At 39.6% G+C, this 19,021-nt stretch overlaps 1 protein-coding gene across 1 annotated transcript; it reads left to right on the top strand.

The window, feature by feature from the left end:
• The first annotated feature begins 663 nt into the window (after window positions 1-663).
• Window positions 664-17,867, top strand: PPP1R17 (protein phosphatase 1 regulatory subunit 17). Its single transcript, XM_007945324.2, has 4 exons — window positions 664-745; window positions 5,085-5,237; window positions 7,272-7,424; window positions 17,788-17,867. Exons 1-4 carry the CDS (start codon window positions 664-666, stop codon window positions 17,865-17,867), a joined length of 468 nt encoding a protein of 155 aa, XP_007943515.1.
• Window positions 17,868-19,021: the final 1,154 nt, after the last annotated feature.

Genomic DNA, 19,021 nt, shown 5'->3' with positions numbered 1-19,021 from the left:
AACCTTGCAGTCCAGCTCTGCCTCCTGCTCCTGGCCCACTGGAGCTAGAGGTATTTCTTCACTCAGACAGCTGTTAGCTGCTGAGGCTAACAACCCAAGGTTGACAGGTAAAAAGGCACCGTCCTGACGTTACCAAACCACACAGCAAGCCATTAATTTAAGTCCACTGTAAGTCCCAAGGTCAGCAAAGCATGGCAGACTGCCGAACAATGACACAGCTACATGCAGTGTCCAAGCATGCCATAAGCTAGCTACCATTCCCAAAGCTGCTGCTTATATACAGGAAGCAAACCACATCCCAAAAGCAGCTACTCAGCTGCTTGTGGTAGATCCCACCGTGGAGCTGATTGCCAGTCTCATCGTGGGGAATAACTACCACCAGCTGCCCAGCCACTCAACCAGGCCCAGCCAAGTTGACATACAAACTGAACTACCACAGAAACCCTATAGGGCAATTCTATCCTGTCCTATAGAATTGAAATGTACTCAACGGCAATAGGTTTTGGGGTTTGAAATAGCTAAGCATCAGAAGCTGACTTGAAAAACAGGAGCATAATAGTAAGTGTTCAATAAGTATATTCATTTTGTAAATAACTGGCATACTAATGGACTTTCCTGCTTTGGTAGTGTTGGAGAAGATTTACGCAGGCTCGTCCTCCTTTGATGATGTCAACTGAGCAAATGCAGCCCCTGGAGCTCTCAGAAGACAGACTGGACAAGCTAGACACTCATTGCAGCCATATAGGTAAATGTTCCAACATGAATGTCAACAGTGGGCATCAGAAAGGGCATATTGGCAGGCAGGTCAGGGGGAGGCCCTCTGAAACCTGATAGGCGGGGCCTTCTGATGCCAGAGAGCACCAGATGGACAGGCAAACAGCCACGGGTCTGTGGGGTCTGCCATGTAAATATTAGCTGAAGCAGCTAATGGAGAGAAGTTTATTAGGGTTGAAAAGAGCGAGAAAAGGCATTGTCCTCTTTTTTTGGGTCTGACAGAGTCCCAGGCAGAGCATTTCCGAGGCAATAAATGGAATGTGGCAGTAGAGCTTGTTTCCAGTATTTCCCGGCACACTTACACCCCATGTGCAGTGCCAATAAAATATTTCAAATATCTCTCTTTGCCTATCAAGACAGAATTTTAAATAGCCTTTTTCTGCTTTATTGCCAATCTGTTTCCTTTCCAGAACTGACTTTTTGCATAACCTTTGTAATGAAAATACCAGAAACATTTCTGCCTCTACCCATTTCTAAAAATGAGACTCTCAGACTTTTGATGGATGGGCCTTTTGCATATTCATAGCCTTTGTTTATGCCTCGTCTGGTTATGACTCCCTCCTCCTCTCCCCTCTCCCCATTTGCCATCAAGATATTTTATGTTCCAGGATTTCTCAAAAAATAGGAAAAAGTGCAATTGAAGTAAAAGTCAAAATTGAAACAAAAGTCTTGCTCTCTGAGTAGGATCTTGGGATCAAATAGTGACCCATGACAGGTCTATGTGAGGCCTGTACCTCCAGAGGACCCATGCTGGGCAGCATGCTTTCTGAGAATCATATATTCATTCAATAAATATTTGTGGTGTGTAAAATACGGGGCAGGTGGATTAACTGTGCTATGCAGCAACAAAATGTTTTAATTATTTTCTTAGCCAGGTATTAAGATGCATAGTCCCTAGAGCCTCGACTGGGTCCTAATCCTATTGACTGCCAGAAGTACAGCTTTCACCCTCTGAACTGGCCTTCTGAACTTCAGTCTCCTCATCTGCAAATGCAGGATAATAGTATACCTTCTTTGTAGGTTTATTGTGAGCTAAATGAGATATTGTGTTCAGGGTCAATATTTAAAATATTTACCAGTTGGTAAAGCACAGACACTAACAAATCAGAAAAGATATTGGCCCATCCACTTACCGGAGCATGTATAAAATATATGTGAAATTACCTAGTATATAGGTGACACTCAGTAAAGTCCCCTCTCACCATCCTTTATTTTTGTGCATATAAGTTCAGTAGCATATAATTCACTGTTTTACACATGGTAGGATCTCAACAAATGTTCATGGAATTGAAATGATTGAATGGAATCAAAATTATTTGAGGTGAAAGAAAATACTTATTATTGTTAAAATGTGGCTGAGGAGAATAATGCCATTTGATTCTTTGGTTAAGTATAGTGATCTTCTGATGATGCAAGCATAATGAGCTATGGTTACTAGAAACATGTAGTAGAAACATGACAGGTTCCTTCTGTATGTTGGGTATTCTAATACAAGGGACCATCCAGACGTAAAGCCCAATAGGTTAGATGTAAAAGGAAAGCAAGGAGAATTTCTTGCCCTTTTATTCCTGGATCTTAGCACAAAACTTAACATACAGTAAGAGCTTAATCAACATCATTTGAATAAATAAATGAATTTATGCACAGGTGAAAGTGTTTGACACTGATTTATCATTTAATTATCAAGATTTAAATTTTTTGTTTTTTAAATGTCTGGATACTTTCTAAAGGGAAAAAAGAAAAAGAGAGAAAGAGGGAGGGGGAAATGTAAAGAAGAGATGAGGTGGGCTGAAGGATACAATTAATCTCTTTGTTTCCCCATATTCATTCATATTTATAGATAGCTATAGCCAGACCTGTATTCAGGCTATAGTTTCCAGATAAGACAAAGAGCTTCATTGTCTTGTGATTGCTGTGAGTCCTAGCAGAATAGCTCCTCACACATAACATATTTTAGTCCATTCATTGATGAATATATTTAACGAGTATTTGTTTATTGCTGCTAAGGAGGCAAAAGACAAGACCTGTCATCAAACAAAGTAGAGAAGATATATGCAGAAATAATAATCGGATCATCTTTTTAAGATTCTACTTGAGCAAAAATTCTGTGGATATTCAGAAAATGATAAAAAAAAAAAAAAAAATACCCAGGACTGAAATTAGTATGGAAAGACTCATGAAGATGGGGTGGGGGTGGAGTGGAGATTTCTCTGTGACTCTCTTTTCTCTCTCTTTCTCTCTCTCTCTCTCTTACACACACACACAGTGATTTAATATTATCCCAACTTAGAAAATATGGAATATTAAAATTCATAGAAATTAAGGCCCAAGTTTAGAGAAATAGCTAGTACCCAAGTCAGGATTTGAGCTCAGATGAAACTCCACTTACTCATCCATTTAATATGCATTTATAGAGTATTTACTAAAGGGAGATGCAAAGAAGAAGAAAATTATAAAAAATATATATAATCCTTGGTGCCTGGCTACCATTACTGAACATTTTGATCAAAGATCTCTTCAATCTTAACCAAAAGGGGGAAAATGTAGAACAGAATCTCAAAGCTCATGGACTCTAGCCTTTCTGGAACCATGAAGGTTAGATGAACCCTTGAAACTATTGCCCTGGGATAATTTTTAATCCTTAAACAAAAAGATATATCCTGACATCTTCTTAAAACATAATAATAGTTTGGCTTAACCAGTAAAAGGGTCTGTCTTGAGCACTGTGCTCTTTTAAGAAATGTCTACATGGGATCAAATTGACAATAGCAATTGAAAGGATTACACAGGAACCTTAAGGGGCAATGAGTTTATGTTAATGAAGGAGGAACAACTGAGAAAAGAAGGACAAGAATGGTTGCATAATTCAAAAAATATAATCAATGTCACTAAATGGTACAAGTAGAAACTGTTGAATTGGTATATGTTTTGCTGTATATATTCTCAACAACAACAAAATAAATAAAATTTAGAGAAAAAAAGATGATATGATCCTTAAACTTCAGAAGTCTCTGTCTAGATAACCACTATAGAGCAATGAGTAAGTCCTGGAACAATGGTATAGAAATCCAAAGGAGAGGAACATTAACAAAAGCAGATAGGGATAAAATGGAGCAGAGAAAATACTTCAATGAGCAAGGAGTAATCAGATTAGATTAATTCCTTATAATGACCCTAATGAATGTGATGTAGAATCCAGGCTTCAAAAACTCTAGCAAGGTAATGCAGAGGCACAAGAAAAGTAGAGATGAGTAAAAAGATAAATAGGACCTTGGTTGTTGTTGTTATGTGGCATCAAGTTGATAGCAACCCCTCCTTGGGTTTCCAAGGCAGCATCACTACAGAAGTAGATTGCCCCATCTTCCTTCTGAGGAGTGGTTGGTGGGTTTGAACCGCCAGCCTTCTGATTAGCAGTCAAGTGCCTTAGGCACTATGCTACCAGAGCTCCTCCTAGGACCTTGGTTAGGAGAGTTGCAAAGCCAGGGGGCAGTGAAAAGGTAATGCCTACATCCCAAGCACTTGGCTGGCCACAGGATTGAAGGCAAGTGAGGAATTCACTGAGAATCCTAGGGAAATTTACATGACTGAAGAGAGCAAAAGGTTACAAACTGGTTCTGGGTTCTCCAAAGGGAACAAGCCTTGAAGAAAGGAAATTGAGAAGGAACATTTTGTATTCTCTCATCAGGAAGATGGGGCAATCTACTTCCATAGTGATACTGCCTCGGAAACCCAAGGAGGGGTCACTATGAGTCCGGTCCGACTCAATGGCACACAACAACAACAACAAACATCAGAAATTTAACTCAAACTCTCACTAAATATCTTTTAAACTTTCTCTTTGCCTTGATGGCCCAATCCATTTGAGTTCTTCTAATTGTACTTTAACATAATTCTAGTTTTCCATTTTATTTTATATATTCATGCTAGCGGAGCCCTGGTGGTGCAGTGGTTAAGTACTCAGCTGCTAACCAAAAGGTTGACAATTCAAAGCCACCAGCCATTCCACAAGAGGAAGATGCGGCAGTCTGCTTCCATAAAGATCACAGCCTTAGGAAACATATAGGGCATTTCTACTCTGTCCGGCAGGGTCACTATGAGTCAGAATTGACTTGATGGTAATGGATTTGGGTTTTGGGTTTCATGCAAGACTACTAAATTCCTCAGTAGAAGAGGCCAAAATAAATACATACTTTCTTTTTCAGACCAAGTGGCCTCTACCACTATCATCAGGTATAATTGGAAACCAACCAGTCTGTGACTAGATTCTTATTTATGTTGATTTATTTTGTTTTGTATCTTGTTCAAATCAGATGATCTTTCAGACCGGTTCATTAAAGACTGTGATCTCAAAAAGAAGCCAAGGAAGGGGAAAAATGTCCAGACCACCCTGACTGTTGAGTCTGACCAAAAAAAACCAAGAAGAAAGGATACACCAGCCCTGCATATTCCTCCTTTTTTACCAGGTAATGGGCAATGAGGTCAGTTTGCATATCTGTAAAGAAAAGCCACATATTGGTCTTACAGGCTTTTCCTCAAATATTTTGCTATTTGTTTCAGAATTGTGCAGTACCACCTTTGTAATAGTTATAATATTGACAGCAGCTATAACAAATAAATTCTGAAAATTTGATGGCTTTTAACATAAACCAAAAAACTAAACCAAACTCACTGCTGTTGAGTTGGATCCAACTCATACCAACCCCTCCTTGGGTTACCATGGCAGTGTCACTACAGAATTAGATTGCCCAACTTTCCTTCTGAGGAGTGGCTGGTGGGTTTGAACCTCCAGCCTTCTGGTCAGCAGTCAAATGCCTTAGGCACTATGTTACCAGAGCTCCTGGCTTAACAAGTTGTTGTTGTTGTTGTTATGTGCCGTCAAGTTGAACCTGACTCATAGAGACCCCTCCTTGGGTTTCCGAGGCAGTATCACTACGGAAGTAGATTGCCCCATATTCCTTCTGAGGAGTGGCTTTCTCATTCACCAGTAGTGACATTTGGGACTAGGTGAAGCAGATACTGCTTGAACAGTAACTCAAGGATCCAGACTGTTGGAAGTTCTAACACCATCAGTGAATGGCTTCCAAAGTCACCATGAATGTCAACATCCAGCAGATGTGGGAGTAGGTAGAGTGGGGGTTGGGAGGGAGGTTTATGTGGGCCAGACCTAGGAATGGCACACAACCACTAGGCTTCCACTGACTGACAGGTAATAACCTCCCTGTGTGGCCAGGAGAAAGGCAAAACAATTTAGTGAAAAATTAACATATCTTTAACACCATTAGATGTGACATATGACACTCTGATTCCAAAAAATTTCATTTTTTTCCTTCTCTCCCTCCCTGGTCATTATTTAATGATCTCTTTAATACACTCCAGGGAGCGCTGGTGGTGTAGTGGTTAAGGCATTTGGCTACTAACCAGAGAGTTGGTAGTTTGAAACTACCAGCTGCTCTGCATAAGAAAGATGAGGCTGTATGCTTCTGTAAAATTTTACAGCCTTGGAAACCCAATGGGGGTCACTACGAGTTGGAATCGGCTCAATGGCAGTGAGTTTGGGTTTTGGGTCTAATACGCTCTGAGGAATACAAAATAGATGAAACACAGATCTTCTTGTGAAGGAGCTTTCATCTCTGTAAGAAATAAACAACAACAACAACAGTTGCTATCAAGTCGACTCCACTCATGGTAATCCCATGTGTGTCAGAGAAAAAACATACTCCATAGGGTTTTCAATGGCTGATCCTTTGGAAGTAAATTACTAAGCCTTTCACCCAATGTGGACATGAACCCCCAAACTTTGGTTAATAGCTGAACACATTAACTGTTTTCATCACCCAGGACTCCATTATTTTTCTTTTTTAATAGCAGAACCATCCAAAATAGCTGAAACATGTAGTAAAAAGTACATCATCATGGAAGCCCTTGGGTGAGGACTCTGGGGGCTCTGTCTGAATAGGCAATTGTAGAAAGTTTTATAGAGAAGCTTGTTTTTACAGATGGCTTAAATGGTGACAAAAAGCTTCACGTGCAGAAGAGAGGTGAGAGGAATTATTGGCGAAGGGGAGAGTGCTAACTAAGGCACCAGTGTGGGAGCCTGGACTATATGGACCGCAGAACAGCAAACAGTCCTGCCTAACTGAAAAGACTCTTGAGAAGGGCAAACATGGGCCAGATTCCTGTCTCTGGCATATTTTTTAACCTCATTTGGGTTTGTTTTTCTCCAATATGTGGTTGTAGTAGTAATATTAAATTCTGCAGGGCTTCTTGAGATGGAAATGAAATCATGTATGTCAACCCCTTTGCAAAGAACATATTCCATAGTGTAGCCCCATTGCATGTTAATTCTTATTATAAAGAAACTTTTATTAAATACATTTGAAAAGCTGTATTATATAGACTACTTCTCAGGTATATGTACAAATATGTAGGCACAATCCTCATATATTAAGATAAAGGTCACTGACCTTGTCTCTGCTTCTGTTCCTCTAATCATGCAGGTGTGTTTTCAGAAGATTTAATTACAAGATATGATGTCCAAGAGAGACATCCAAAGAACAAAATGAGTCCAGCACTTCATAACACTGACCTGGAACAGAAAAAGCCAAGGAGAAAAGACACACCTGCCCTACATATGCCCCCCTTTGCAGCAGGTAAAAGAGCTGGTACAAGACATTTACAGGGGGCAATGGGAATAGGTCGAGAGCCTTACCATCTGGATGTGCCACGGGAATAACCTTTGTCCTGGCCCAGCAAGCTGTGTCCTACTAGAGGGCTCTGGGGAAGAGCCACTTTTGCTGCTGCTTTCTGGTTTATCTTCACTGGCAGCTCCCCAGGGCCTGGCCTGGACAAGGGGGAGGGTCAGAGCATTACTTGTGCTTCAGCAGAGCTGGTCAAATTCACTGAGCCCATGAAATTGAAATGTCAGTGGGTCCTTGAGAAGAGTAACCCCCTATACACACACCAATCTTTCCTGGATAGTACATCCTGTGGCTGGTGGCTGGTTCTCCCAAGACCCTAGAATTAATTGAACAAATCCTCAGAGGAGGAGAGAAAGATGGTGGTATAGTGCCTAAGGCTTGGGAAACACAAGGAGGGGTGCCTATGAGTCGGATCCGACTCAATGGCAGTGAGTATCTGAATATGTGTCAACTCAAACTAAAGAAGTCTTATTGAACTATGTACACAACTCCAGGCTACAAGAGCCAGTGTGTGAGGTATAGTCCTTGTCCTTGAGATGTCTACATGCTGGTTGGGAAATAAAATACATACAGTCCTGATTAGAATATGAAAGAGTGTATATGTGTATACAATACATGCATATATACACATACTATTACATGCACTTAGGAGCTCTGGTGGTGCAGTGGTTAAAGCATTCGGCTACACACACACACAAACACACACCAAATCAAGAAACCAAACCCACTGCCATCAAATAATGCTGACTCAAAGAGATACCGTAGGACAGAGTAGAACTGCCCCATAAGGTATTCAAGGCTGTAAATCTTTACAGAAGCAAGATTGCCTTATCTTTCTCTCACAGAGTGGCTGGTGGGTTCAAACCACCAATCTTTAGGCTAGCAGCTGAATGCTTTAACCACTGCACCACCAGTGAAACTGAAAGAGTTTAATTAACTTATTCAGACACTTTCAGTTCCTTAAATCTTGTATGGAATGAACTCAGTGGATGGATGGATGGCTTGTTGCTTTGATCAATGATTGGATAATTAGAAAATTAAGCTCAAGATTTAACACTATTATGTGGCAGCACTGGGGCTCAAATCCAGGTCTATTGACCTTTGGGCAGTTTTTCATTTGTACTACGTTGTATGTTGGACTTTCAGGGGAATCCAGAAGAAACACTTTGGGGTGGAGATGTGACTGGTTGTTATTATTAAACAGTATTTCCCCTTTATTTCATTAAATACAGAAAAAAATTTGAAAGACTCAGGTAAGAATACATCTTGACAAAGGCAGTCAAGGGGCTTGGTATCCCCATCCATGTTCAAAGGTCTTGTCCCAAGTCCCATGCACTTGTGTTCTTTGCACTTTGATCCTTTTCCCTCTCTCTCTTCCTCTATTCCCACCTCCTTTCTCCTCTACCTATCCTCAGTCCTCACTTGTCTATGTATCTAAGATGAATGGCAAGTATATCACTATGAGACTCTACTCCTGGTCAGTAAAGTTCAGGGACAGTTGTTTCTAACTTTCTTTCACTCACACACACACACACCACACACACATACACACACACTTCTAGAATCTAGCTTTTCTGAGCATTCATTATATGCAAGCTTCTGAGATAATGCAAATGTGCCACAAATTACAAGAAGTTTAGGCATACAGCAGTTTCAGTCTACCTTCATCCTTTTAACAAGTATTTATTGAGTCCTTGCTCTGTTTTAGGCACTCTTCTAGGCACTGGTAATGGTAGAAAAGCTATAAACATAGATAAATAAATAATAAAACATCTGCTAAGGATAAATGCTATAAAGACAATGAAAGCTAGGTAAGGAAAGAGAGAGGGATGGAGATTGGTTCTTTAGATGGGAAGGCATCTCCAAGGAAGGGATATTTGAGCAAAGGCTGAATGGACGTATAGGAGAGAGCCACGGGGATAACTAGACAAAAACATTCAAAGCAAAGGGACAAGTCCAAGAGCTATGAGATTGGAAGATATATGGCTTTTATTCAATTAATATTTATTGAACACTTATTAAGTACCAAGAACTGTTCAGGTATTGGGAATGCAATAGATAACAAAACAGGAAAAAAAAAAAAAAAAAAAGTCCTTGTCTCTATTGTGTTTACACTCTAGATGGAGGAGATAGAGTAAGTAAGTATTTGGTTCTAGGGCAGAAAAAAAGAGGTTTTCCTAAAACTCAAAGGTAGGCAGCCTGGGTACAAAGGGATACTGATTCAAAGAGAGAAACAATTCTAAGGCTTCTTATTAATACTCCATAGTGTAGGACCTGGTGGCCTTCAGTGACACCCTACATAATTCTTTTAACTCCTTTAATATAGAGTTAAAGGAGAGGTCCAAGCAGAGCACTTTTACCACCTATATTACATGAAGGGTAAAGCTGTTGTCTATTTTCTAAGAGAAACATAGGCACAAACCAGCAGCTTCCCAAAGGCTTTTGCAAATGATTTTTTTTTTTTGACATTACCTACTCTTCTCTCAGAAACCCAAGGAGGGTTCACTGTAAGTTGGGTCTGACTCAACGGCACATAACAACAACAACAACTCTTCTCTCAGTAGTTTGCTATTAGGCCTACAGACCTTTAACATAACTGACTTAAGAATAATCACCAGTAATCACAATTCATTAATTCCAACTGTTTTCCAAGGGCAGAAAAACTGTTAAGTGGAGATATTTCCATAGGAGAGATTCACAATGTTACTGAAATAATAAAGGCTCTGAGAAGTATCACAGTAAAGGAATCAGTTTGACTTTCCATAGCCCAACCCTAATTTATTTGCTGTACAACTTTTTCTTTTTCCTTCTACGTATCAGTCTAGTCATCTACAGATTCTGTTACAATATAGGAAATGGTGCCTTAAAATTGTATTTAACTTTATTCAATTTTCCCCATTTTTCTTTTGCCTCTGTCAAATAATTACTGTGCCTTAAATTAAATGAGGGAAAACATAGAGGTACAGATAGGGTCACATGTTTTTTTGATTTTCAAGTAAGAAGCAGAGCCAATAAGAAATGCCTTAGATCTCGAAAGCTTGCAACTGCCCTTCCAAGCCACAGTAATTGGTCTCTATTCACCTGGCGCATTAGAGAAAGAAGGACAGTCAAGAATAGAAGGAAGATATGGAATGAATGGCTAATTGCCTCCATGAGTAGCTGCCTCCTTTGCCATGAGAGCAGAAGAACTAAATGGTGCCTGGCTGCCATTACTGAACATTTTGATCAAAGATTCCATAGAAGAATTCTGATCAAAAGAGGGAAAATGCAGAAAAGAATTTCAAATTTTCATGGACTCTAGACTTCTGCAACCAGAGTGGATGAACACCTGAAACTATTGTCCTGATATAATTTTTAAACCTTAAACCAAAAGTATCCCCTGAAGTCTTCTTAAAACTATAGTTTAGAATAACTAGTAAAAAAAAAAAAAGAAATCTGTCTTGACCACTATGCTCTTTTAAGAACTATCTGTATGGGATCAAATCAACAAAAACAACTCAAAAGATTAGACAGGAGGAATCTGAGGGAGCAATGAGTTTCTGTTAATGAGGGAGGAGTGACCAAAATGAGATGGATGAGAACGGTTTCACAATTTGAAAAGTATAATCCATGTCACTAAATTGTACATGTAGAAACCATTGAATTGGTGTATGTTTGCTGTGTATATTCTCAACAACAACAAAACAGAATTTGGGAAAGAAAGAAAGGTAGTATGGAGCATGAAGAGGAACTTCTCTGAAGAGATGGATAAAGCACTAATTGGGATGGTCTGTGTCTGCCTCAGTCATGCTTCTCATAGGTTTCATGCATGTCTATATACTCTTCTATTTCAACTTCAAACCAAAAACCAAACTCACTGCTGTGAGCCGGATCCCACTCATAATGACCCCTCCTTGGGTTTCTGAGGTGGTATCTCTAAGGAAGTAGACTGCCCAATCTTCCTTCTGAGGAGTGGTTGGTACGTTTAAACCTCCAGCCTTCTGATTAGAAGTCAAACGCCTTAGGCACTACACCACCAGAGCTCCCAATTTCAACCTATCACCCATCTTCCCCAAGCTCTCCCTCTGTCCAGGTTCCAATTACATTTTAAGACTCAACCAGTTCAAACTCTCTGCTAACAGACCCCTCCAAGTCCAAAATGGTTCTTTTCTATTCTGAACTCACTCCATATTAATTACAGGAGTGCAATTATCCAAGACTTTGTGATTTCCTTTAGAATTATATCTATTCCTCCATTGATATTATTGTAGCTATTATTTAAATTGCTTCACATCAACAACTTATTTAATGAACTCAAGAGGACTGGGCTGTGATTGCTCCATTGATTTGATATTCTATTTGACAATCACAATCCTGCAGTTCCTAATGGAAACTGATTATTTTTGTCCATTCTTAGATTTGTTTTTGCTGAAGGCCTTCTAGGAGAAGACTTGGTGAAAGAAAACAAATTGTATTCATAGGGAGTCATCTTAGTACTAGTCAAGTTGTAATCAAGTCAAGTCAGACTCAGGGTAACCCCATGTATATCAGAGTAGAACTGTGCTCCATAGAGTCTTCAACGACTCATTTATCAGAAGCAGAGAGCCAGACCTTTCTTCTGAGGCACCTCTGGATAGATTGAACCTCTAAACTTTAGGTCAGCAGTCAAGTGTATCAACTGTTTGCATTACCCAGGGACTCCGTCATCCTAGTACATGGGCTTAAATGTGGGCTTTGGAGTCAGAAAGGCCTGAGTTTGATCCTTGGTTCTGCTTTATACTAGCTTTGTGACCCTAGGAAACTGACATAAACTCTCAGAGCCTCATTTCTTTCTTCAATTCATGAAAGAAAGACCATGAAATCTGTCTTCCTAGGAATTAATAAAATATATAAAGCACTTAGCACAGATCTTGGCACATTGAAATCCCTCTAGAAATGTTAGGTCTCCTCCATTCTCCTTGAATCTTATATTCTCTAAGTCAACCGGAAGAATGCTCTTAGCCACAGCTTTTCATCTCCTTATGTAAATTTGCTGATTGAAGAAACTTCCTGAAGTGTTGAGCTCTGTCCACAATTTATGTGGCCTACTCCCAATATCTAAAATATCTGAGTTCCGGAATGGCACAAATGGTTAAGCACTCAAGTACTAGCTGACAGGTTGCAGTTCAAACCCACACAGAGGTTCCTCAGAAGATGGTCCTGCTTTGAAAACCCTTCGGAGTACAATTCTATTCTGACACACATGAGGTTGCCATGAGTCAGAATTGACTCGGTGGTACTAACAATAACCACTTCCAATATCCGTATTCTATGTATAGAGTCTATAGACACTATAGAATTCCTGGGATCAGCAAATCTCTGTGTTATAAGTATGTGCAATTACAGATATTGTTCTTTGATTTTAGCTTTCATTAGCATATTATCTGAAGTGCTGTATTTTTGAAAAGGCTTTTAGTTTCTAAAGATTTGGCAGTAATCAAAAAGCTAGTTAAGCTGATAAGGATGGAGCCTTCGGCAGATGTTTAGAAAAACTCACATTTCTAATAAGGATGTTGGGAGGAACTTGCAGACAAATGCACTCTGGAGATAGCTCCTCTCATTAGCCCTTGGCAAATGAAAACTGGACAAGGATTCCCTCTCTCCACTAAATCTCTTGCTAACTATCTTTGTTCCCCTAGGTTAATGAGCTTATTTGAAATGTTCCAACTGCCAAAACAACTCTGCCATGTGGAGTCATCTTGAGCTTCCTTGACAGCCCAAGCTTTGCTCCCAATCTGGCCCAGTTGCTAGGGTTCCCCATGTCAGTGAATGCATGATAGGAAGCATTGGTTCTTGTTGGTCAGATCTGGGTAGCCAAGGCCTATTTAAGAAAGAAAAAGTCTTTAATCAAGGTCTATGCCAAAAGGAATCAAGCACAGGAAAGAATAAGGGACTGGAAGTGTTAAAGTAAGACGAGGGGTAGAAACTTGTGGATACTTGATCAGCTTTGGAGATCAAAGCCCAAAATACTATCTCTGCACAAAGGAAATGGTTACTATATCCTTGGAAAGTGACACTTTTTCTCTTCTTCTAGGAATAGAACATGTTCTCAGGCTTGGTTTTCTAGAAGAGATGATATCTTAGCCCTGGTTCTTTAGGTCAGAAGTACATGTATATAATGTGGGTGCCCAGCTTTGGATGGTGCTATGCAGTGGTACCCTGATCTAAAACAGCTTGCTGCAAGGTTAATTGGTCCTTAATGACTTTGGACCAATAACCTTGACTTTAACCCAATCTAAACTCTTACCAAACATCCAAGCTCCTTAAACTCTTCCACACAGAGAGAGGATGAAGGGGAAGGAACTGATGTTTATTCAGCCTCTACATATTCCAAGTCCTGTGCTAGATGTTAAGAATATCCTTTGAAAAACTCACGGCTCAGTAGAGAAGATGAATGTATTATCCAACGTTTTCCAAAAATGCAAAAAGTACTTAAATGGAAGTTTATTCAAGGAGTTGTCAAAACAATTTTTTTAAAAAAAAGGCCTAAGTCTATGTAAGAATATCACATCTTGTGAGAAATAAAAAATATTTTTTTCTCCAATTTTACAGATAAATAAAACGAGGCTTAGAGAGAGAGGTTAAGTGAATGACCATCAAACTTTCTGGCTATAAATCTACTTTCCTCTAATGACATGCTCTGCTTCCTACATGAAAATTAAGCAGGTTTTAAACCAGATCAGTGTTTCTCAAACTTCTGTCAACTTCAAATCATCAAAACCAATGAGATGAAGCTTCAAGAAGAATGTAGTAATGACATGTAGACATTATTAACTTAAGCCTCTTCCAAAGCAATGATAACCAAGAAATCAAGATTTTGTTGAGCTACCATGTGCTTTTTCATAATGAGCTATTAAAATAGAATGCTTATCTAGGTTAACAAAGTTGATTCCCTGGGTGACACAAATAGTCAAGCACTCAAGTACTAACGGAAAGGTTTGAACCCACCCAGAAGTGGTCACAGTCATGATAACTCTTTGGAGCAGTTCTACTCTGTATACATGAGGTTGCCATGAGTTGGAATTGACTGCTTTGGTTTGCTTTCGGTGTAGTAATATAAAATGTTAATTCATTTTCCACTTTAAATTATCTTCTGTGCCCAACCGGAAAACCTAGCCCACTGTGCAAAGGACTGGCCTGGATAATTTAACAGGCTCTTACCATCCCTGAAATACCAGGACTCCCCCCGCCCCCGCCCCAGATTCTTGCATGGTTAGGTTTCAAGGAACCCGAAGTAACCAGAAATTCATCCAGAATCCAAAAATTTAAAGGCTCTTTCTTATTTTGAATCAACCCAAATTTGGCTTAGTATAAGGAGAGGTTAAGGAAGGAAGGTTGGAAAATTCAAGGGCCTGACATAGCTAACTTTATGTTCTCCTTCCATGATAGCCTAAATTCCAAATAAAAATCTAAAACTTCATGCAGCTGGTAAAAGAAAACATTCCCCCACTGTGCTTCATAAGTGATTTATGCAAAAGCCTTGGTTTCAGCCAGCCTCTTGAAATTGTTTTTCTCCTCCAATAAATATCAGCTAATTGGTAAAGAACCCATATGAACAAAGAAGGAATTGAATCAAATGAATAGTCATTAAGATCAACACATCATTTTCATTAATTTGCTGCTGTTGAATGGCGTCCAGTGTTGTAGAAAGACCTCTTGTGGTGCACAGTATCCCTCCCTCAAGTTTAGATCTTTATGAAATGCTTCATGAATGGAAAGGTCTCTAATTGTGAGACAGAATGCCACAGGGAGGGAGGCAGTGAGGGGCGAAGGGACAAAACTGGTTGTTTAGTTAGGAGGAAAACTGAAACCATGGAAGACTGGCCTTGAATTATAGCTTCTTTTGTGCTTTTATCAGAATGACACTACTTCACCCTTCAGAAGATGAACAGAACTACCCAGACCTCTTGGCTGGTCTTTTCTGGGTTGATTAGTCTCTTAAATTGTGTTCAGACTTCTGAGTTTCACAGTCCAGTAAAATTTAAAAACAAAATATTATGAAACTCAAGGTAATGATAACAACTTTTTAATAATTATTTTTTTGTTGTTGAGAATATACATAGCGGAATATACACCAATTCAACAATTTCAGTGACACTGATTACCTTCTTCAAGGTGTGTGACCATTCTCACCCTCCCTTTCCAATCTCTTCCTTCCCCACTAAATAAACTCACTGCCTCCTAGGCTCCCGTTTAATCTTTAGAGTTGTTGTCAGTTTGATCCCATTTAGATCATTCTTAAAAGAACACAGTGCTCTAGACAGACACTCTTTACTAGTTAAGTTAACCTATTGTTTGGTTTTAAGAAGATTTCGGGAGATATTTTTAGTTTAAGGTTTCAAGATTATTTCAGGGCAATAGTTTCAGGTATTCATCCAGACTCCATGACTCCAAAAAGTCTACAGTCCATGAGAATAGGAAATTCTGTGCTACATTTTCCCACATTTGATCAGGATTCTTCTATACAATCTTTAATCAAAACTTTCAGTGATGGTAGCTAGGCACCATCTAGTTCTGGTCTCGTAGAAAAGGAGGCAATTATTCATGGAGACAACTAGCCACATTCCATTTCTTCCTCCTTCTTGACTCTCGTTCTTCCTCTATTGCTCCAGGCAAATAGAGTAACTTTTATTTTGTCTACTAAGGATGCTGGGAGCTCGGGTAGCATAGTGCCTAAGGCATTTGACTGCTAACGAGAAGGCTGGCAGTTTAAACCTGCCAGCCACTCCTCGGAAGAAAGGTTGGGCAATCTACTTCCGTAGTGATACTGCCTTGGAAACCCAAGGAGGGGTCATTATGAGTTGGGTCTGACTTGATGGCACATAACAACAACACTAAGGATGCCACAAAACCAGCCATCTACCATTCCTAAAATGTCATAAAATAAAGTATATTTTAACTCCCAAAAGAAGAAAAAGAATCATCTCAAAATGAAGAATAGCTTTTTAAATTGTAGTCATATAACTGTATGAAAACTCAATACTCTTTCCTTATTTTCTCATTTTGCTCTGAACCATGTAAATTTTACCATCTATTCACTGACATTTGGAAATGACATGCCCAAGCCCTCAGCTCAATGTTTTCTCCAGAAGTTACTGAGAGGTTTTGAAGTTTGACTTCTTGAGGCTTACCAGTTCTTTTCAAAAGGAAAATAGCCAATTGTGAAAGGAAAGCAAGAACTGATGCTTAGCTGCCCACAGGTGCGGCTCTGTGCTAACATTGTATATACATCTTAATAGACTTCACAAGCACTCTTCCTAATAAATAATATTGTCCTCATTTAGCATATGAGAAAGTTTAAGTCTGAAGATGTTAACTGGTCCACCATACATTGAGTGAGCAGCAGAATATGAAGCCCAAAACAGTTGAACTCCAGAATCTATACTCTTTCTATCCTACCTTTATTATTATTATTATTTCCAGGATTTATTATTTTTTCTGTATACACCATAAAACCAAACTCACTGCCATTGAGTCCATTCAGACTCATAGTGATTCCTCCTTGGGTTTCCTGGATGGTATGTCTTTGGAAGTAAATTGCCCAGTCTTCCTTCCTAGGAGTGGCTGATGGATTTGAACTGCTAGCCTTCTGGTCAGCAGTCAAATGCCTTGGGCACTATGCCACCAGAGGTCTTGGTGATAGGCTGGCTGAGTCTGCTTTTTCATCCAGATGTTCAGTGTTGCCTAGGTTTATTGTGAATGTGGTGGCTGTATAGGTGGGTTGAAGGCTGGGGAGGTGTGGAGTTTCAGAAATTGAAGAAGCCAGGGAATAGTGAGGGTGACAGTGTCAGTTCTGCTGAGTGGAACATTCTGTTACTTGACTCGTCCTAGTGTTTGCCACGATTCAGAGACCAGATCCCTCCACCAGGAGGATTGATTCTCTACAACCTCCTCACACAGCCCTTCAGCATACACAGAGCTAACAGACATTGACATTCATACAACATCTTCTGCTAGGAATCACCTGGCCCAGTATGGAATTAGCTGGTGTCTTCCTACTCCTGGATTTCATAGGCAGCAACTCTACTGAATCTGGCAACCAAATTTATGAATCCAAACCCCTCAATATTTATTGCAGGGAACCATGACATTGTCCTCACTGAGCCTTAGCACCTATGAAGAAGCCAAACAAGGTCTATTAAACCCCTCTCTCTTGGTTGGAACTTTTAGCAGCTAATTTTGCAGACACTCGAAGGATTCTGGGTTGCCATTTTCTTGTGTACTTTGCCTGTGCTGTAAGGTTGTCTACTATTTTAATTAGAGACACTTAATTGCAGGTGTGTGCTTTGTTTTGCAGGTGTGAAACTGCTCAGGGAGGAGAGACCCAAAGTGATCATGGAAGATGATGAAAAGGATGGTGACAAGATAGCTATTTAAAGATATTTCCCCTGAGACCACTTGTAAATAGGTTAGATTAGTTCCCTATGGTGACCTAGAAAAAAAATAGACTTGTGTCTGCTCTCATTTTGTTATAGTTCACCTTTAAATCCAGACACCTTTTCCCCATGAGATACTATATTTGATTGCCACTTGCCTTTTCTCTCTCTTTTTCCTTGAGTCTGGTTTTTATGCGGTGCCATTCCCACCCTGTGAATTTTCAATGCGGTGGAAAAGAAGTGGATCATCCTAAATTAAGAGTAACAGAGAAAGATCTGGTGTTCAGCTTCTGCACACTCTAGATCAATTCCTGGAGCAAAGAACATGAATAAGATGGGGCTTTATTATCTTGTAGCTCCACACCACTGCTGGGCAGGACTTGGTTTAGCAGCATCTAACTAATAGCCCAATGATGGGCTCCTGATTGCCAGTTAGGGAGGTGAGAATATTTGGATTCTAACTCACTGATTGCTTTGGTGAGCAAGGTATTTCATTTCCCTTGCCCTATCTCAACAATCCAAGTGTCTTAGGTGACCTTCCTAAGATCCTTGTAATAGATACCCTAAAGGTGAATATATGAGGTGGAGGAGACAACCCAGTCAACCATATCTTGAAAAAAATATCAGAAGCAGGGAGTGCTGGTACGTCTGGGAAGCTTAGGAATAAGTCTTCATTTATTTTATTATTAAAAACAACAGTTCTTAACCATGTTGCTGACAGTTGTGAATTTTGTAATAAGTCATTCATGTCTAATAATAGGTAAAATACCAACATTTGTGATTGATTTCATTTTTGAAAAATTAATTCAGGTCATTTTTATGTTTTCATCACACTCATTTATTTAGACTTTCATATGCTTTCTTGGAGAGGAGAGAAAGATGTTGTATTAGCTAGTGAACAGGAGTGTGTGAATAACCCCTGCCCCAAACTGCAGTCTATGGATACCAATGGAAGGGCTTCACACATGGGCTTCATCTATCAGGTGATACACATGAAGACAGGAGAAACTATTGTTAAAAAGAAGAAAGGTGGATATTCAAACAGAATTATGTCTATGAATGATAATTTGGAAGCTATGTATATACCCCAGCTCCAACAGTTTGTTCATCCCTTCTTCCTGTTTGTACCCTTCACAAAGATAAAAATGATGCAAG

This window comes from Orycteropus afer, unplaced genomic scaffold (genome assembly GCF_000298275.1).
Source record: "Orycteropus afer afer isolate SDZICR_OR568_19922 unplaced genomic scaffold, OryAfe1.0 scaffold00008, whole genome shotgun sequence".
Classification (NCBI taxonomy): domain Eukaryota; kingdom Metazoa; phylum Chordata; class Mammalia; order Tubulidentata; family Orycteropodidae; genus Orycteropus; species Orycteropus afer.
The sequence above is the reverse complement of the archived record's forward strand: the minus strand, read 5'-3'. Positions and strand labels throughout refer to the sequence as shown.

Coding starts and splice junctions, on each gene's coding strand:
- PPP1R17 (XM_007945324.2), top strand. CDS start 664: ATGATGTCAACTGAGCAAATGCAGCCCCTGGAGCTCTCAGAAGACAGA. Junction 746..5,084: donor CACTCATTGCAGCCATATAG/GTAAATGTTCCA, acceptor TGTTCAAATCAG/ATGATCTTTCAGACCGGTTC. Junction 7,425..17,787: donor TATGCCCCCCTTTGCAGCAG/GTAAAAGAGCTG, acceptor TTTGTTTTGCAG/GTGTGAAACTGCTCAGGGAG.